Genomic DNA, 2597 nt, shown 5'->3' on the forward strand with positions numbered 1-2597 from the left:
GGTCAGGAAAGTTCTGCCACACCATATGGGTCACCTCCAGGGTGGGGATGGAACTCATGCTGAAAGTGGCTTTAGCTTTTTAGTGCTGTGCTTTAACCTGCTGCGCCACCAGGGAGGGCCCCAGTTCTTTAGTGTTTTTATTTCACTTGGACTTCAAGTTCTTTGTCAGTGAATCTGAGAATCCTTTAATGAGACCTGAGTTGAGTCTCTTTCTATGCATGTGTTTCAGGCGTGTAAGCATAACACCACTGGAGACCACTGTGAGCAGTGTGCACCTGGCTTCTACGGGCTGCCCTCCAGAGGGACACCTGGGGACTGCCAGCCCTGTGCCTGCCCCCTCGCCACAGCCTCCAACAAGTAAGACTAGCAGCTTCACTCATAGCTCCTGCCTGATGGGGCCAGGATTCCTCTCCAGATGTGTGCTGAGACCTTCAGGTCACAAAAGTGCATAATGAGAATATGGATTTTGCCCAGTAGTAAGATTAAAGATGCAAGTGGAGAATTCTCTTCTCAGAAAAGTTTGGGTGTATTACATTATGCAAAAAAAGTTGTGTGACAGAAAGCTCAGTTGCATACATCTTCCTTCTGGTCTAGTGCTGGTCTTGACATCTTTTTCAAGTATCTCTTGTGTACCTACCATGGGGCTAGGCAATAGAGGAGATACAACTTTGTATTGTTGCTTAGGAATTTTTGACCTAGGGACCCAAATATGTAAGTTCAGTGAGAATGGACAGTGTCTGTTTATTGAATCAGTTGAGTGCCTCATCTCCATTGGGTACCTTGGTGAATGCTTTATCACCAGATCATCGATGACTGGTAGCCCCACTGAACCCACAGAGTAGTCCTCACTGCAGGGGAGCTCTGGCCACTGTGAGCAAGCTGTTGATCTGACACTTGAAGTGGGAGAAGGAGTCGGAAAGCCGGGAGGGGCGTGGGAGGCAGACGGAGCCGAAAGCAGTGAGGCAGCATCAAAGACCAGACCTTGTTTAACTGCAGGTCACGAGGCAGCACACGGCACAAGTGATGTGGGAGGAGGCGTCACATGGGAGCCTGTACCCTCCATGCTGGGGCATGTGTGTCCTCTTTCTCTCACTAGCTTGCCCTTTAGAACTCTCCTGCACCTGCACCCCTAATTCCAGTGTTTGCAACTTGGATGAAATGGTGAGAGACTCTTAGGGTCTCCACATCTCCATCCAAAGGCCCAAGAATGTGGAGGGACTTTGGTCAGCAGTGGAGTTTTGATTCTTGAAGTGCAGGAGGCTCTTGACTGTTGTGTGAGGAGCCATTCAGTGCCAGGAGCAAGAGCTGTCCTCTAGGAGAAATCAGCCGCCTAATTGGCCCTGGGGATGAGCCAGGGAAACCAGGCAGTGGGAAGTGCAGTCCCGCCAACAACCACCAGTCGGCGCCAGTGAGTGCCCAGTGACGTGAAGCCAGGATAATGGGGAGGACAGTATGTCTGGTCACCTCTGGTTCTCAAGTGAGGACACGTGAGAAGTTAATAAGCTCAAGAGAGGTCAAAATTTAGCTTTTTAAAGTTTTAGAAATTCTGCGCCATCCGTTGGGAAGTTGTGACCGTTTCTATCGTTTTGACAGTTTCAGCCCCACCTGCCACCTGGACGATGGAGAAGAAATGGTGTGTGACCAGTGTGCCCCGGGGTACACGGGCGCTTGGTGTGAGAGGTAATCTGTGGTGCTCGGCTGGTTTCCAGAGCTGAATTACTTGTTTTAATTAAACAGGGATTCTGTGTGTTTAAGTGTGTAGTTAAGTGTGGCTTTGAAGTTTTGAGGTGTAATAATGATCATTTCACATAATCAGAGAAGTCAGTGTATAGATTTGAAAAAAATGAATGTTAGAACTCCTGGGAATTTTCTGAGAACTCTGTTTGCTCTCCTGGAACTAATCGGAGTTTTCATCAATAGCAGTATGAAACCATGAGGAGTCAGTATTTACTGCTCACACACTTAAATAACCCTGTATTCTGGATAATTCCCAGGTGAGCACTGTTTGGATTCGGTAATTGTCATTTGCAGCCTGAAAGCCAGTGTTGCCTTTTCCCACGGGTGGGACTCAGCGCAAAGGTCCGGCCAGAGCTGCCAGAACCTGGTGACAACCCTGAGTGGGAATGTGAGTCCCCGGTGGCCTGGACCTGGTGCACATTCTCTTGGATTTATGGCTTATTTTGGACACAACCTTGATCTTCAAAATGAGACAAGGGAATCTGTGAATGCTCGTACCTGGGAATTGCGTTGCAGCCAGTCTTACCTCAAGAGTCCATCTGATTTATTACCCATTCACAGAATCCCGGCTGGTGGGGCAGTATGTAGAATAATTGCATTTATTTGGGTCCTGCTTTCAATCTTTTATGCAGATGTGCAGACGGTTACTATGGCAACCCCACAGTGCCTGGGGAATCCTGCGTTCCCTGTAACTGCAGCGGCAACGTGGACCCCTTAGAGGCCGGCCACTGTGACTCGGTCACCGGAGAGTGCCTGCGTTGCATTGGGAACACGGCAGGCCCCCACTGTGAGAGGTGCGCAGATGGCTTCTACGGGGATGCGGTGACGGCTAAAAACTGCCGCGGTGAGTGGTGGGCCGG

At 49.6% G+C, this 2597-nt stretch overlaps 1 protein-coding gene across 1 annotated transcript in view; it reads left to right on the forward strand.

Moving 5' to 3' along the window:
- Positions 1 to 2597, forward strand: part of LAMA1 (laminin, alpha 1) — a 137846-nt gene that overhangs the window by 65624 nt on the left and 69625 nt on the right. Inside the window, exons 17-19 of the mRNA XM_012725774.1 lie at positions 230 to 357; positions 1594 to 1680; positions 2370 to 2581. Of these exons, the coding sequence (XP_012581228.1) occupies positions 230 to 357; positions 1594 to 1680; positions 2370 to 2581 (427 nt within the window). The remainder of the gene's footprint in view (positions 1 to 229; positions 358 to 1593; positions 1681 to 2369; positions 2582 to 2597) is intronic.

This window comes from Condylura cristata, unplaced genomic scaffold (assembly GCF_000260355.1).
Source record: "Condylura cristata isolate star-nosed mole 26May11 unplaced genomic scaffold, ConCri1.0 scaffold00016, whole genome shotgun sequence".
Taxonomy (NCBI): domain Eukaryota; kingdom Metazoa; phylum Chordata; class Mammalia; order Eulipotyphla; family Talpidae; genus Condylura; species Condylura cristata.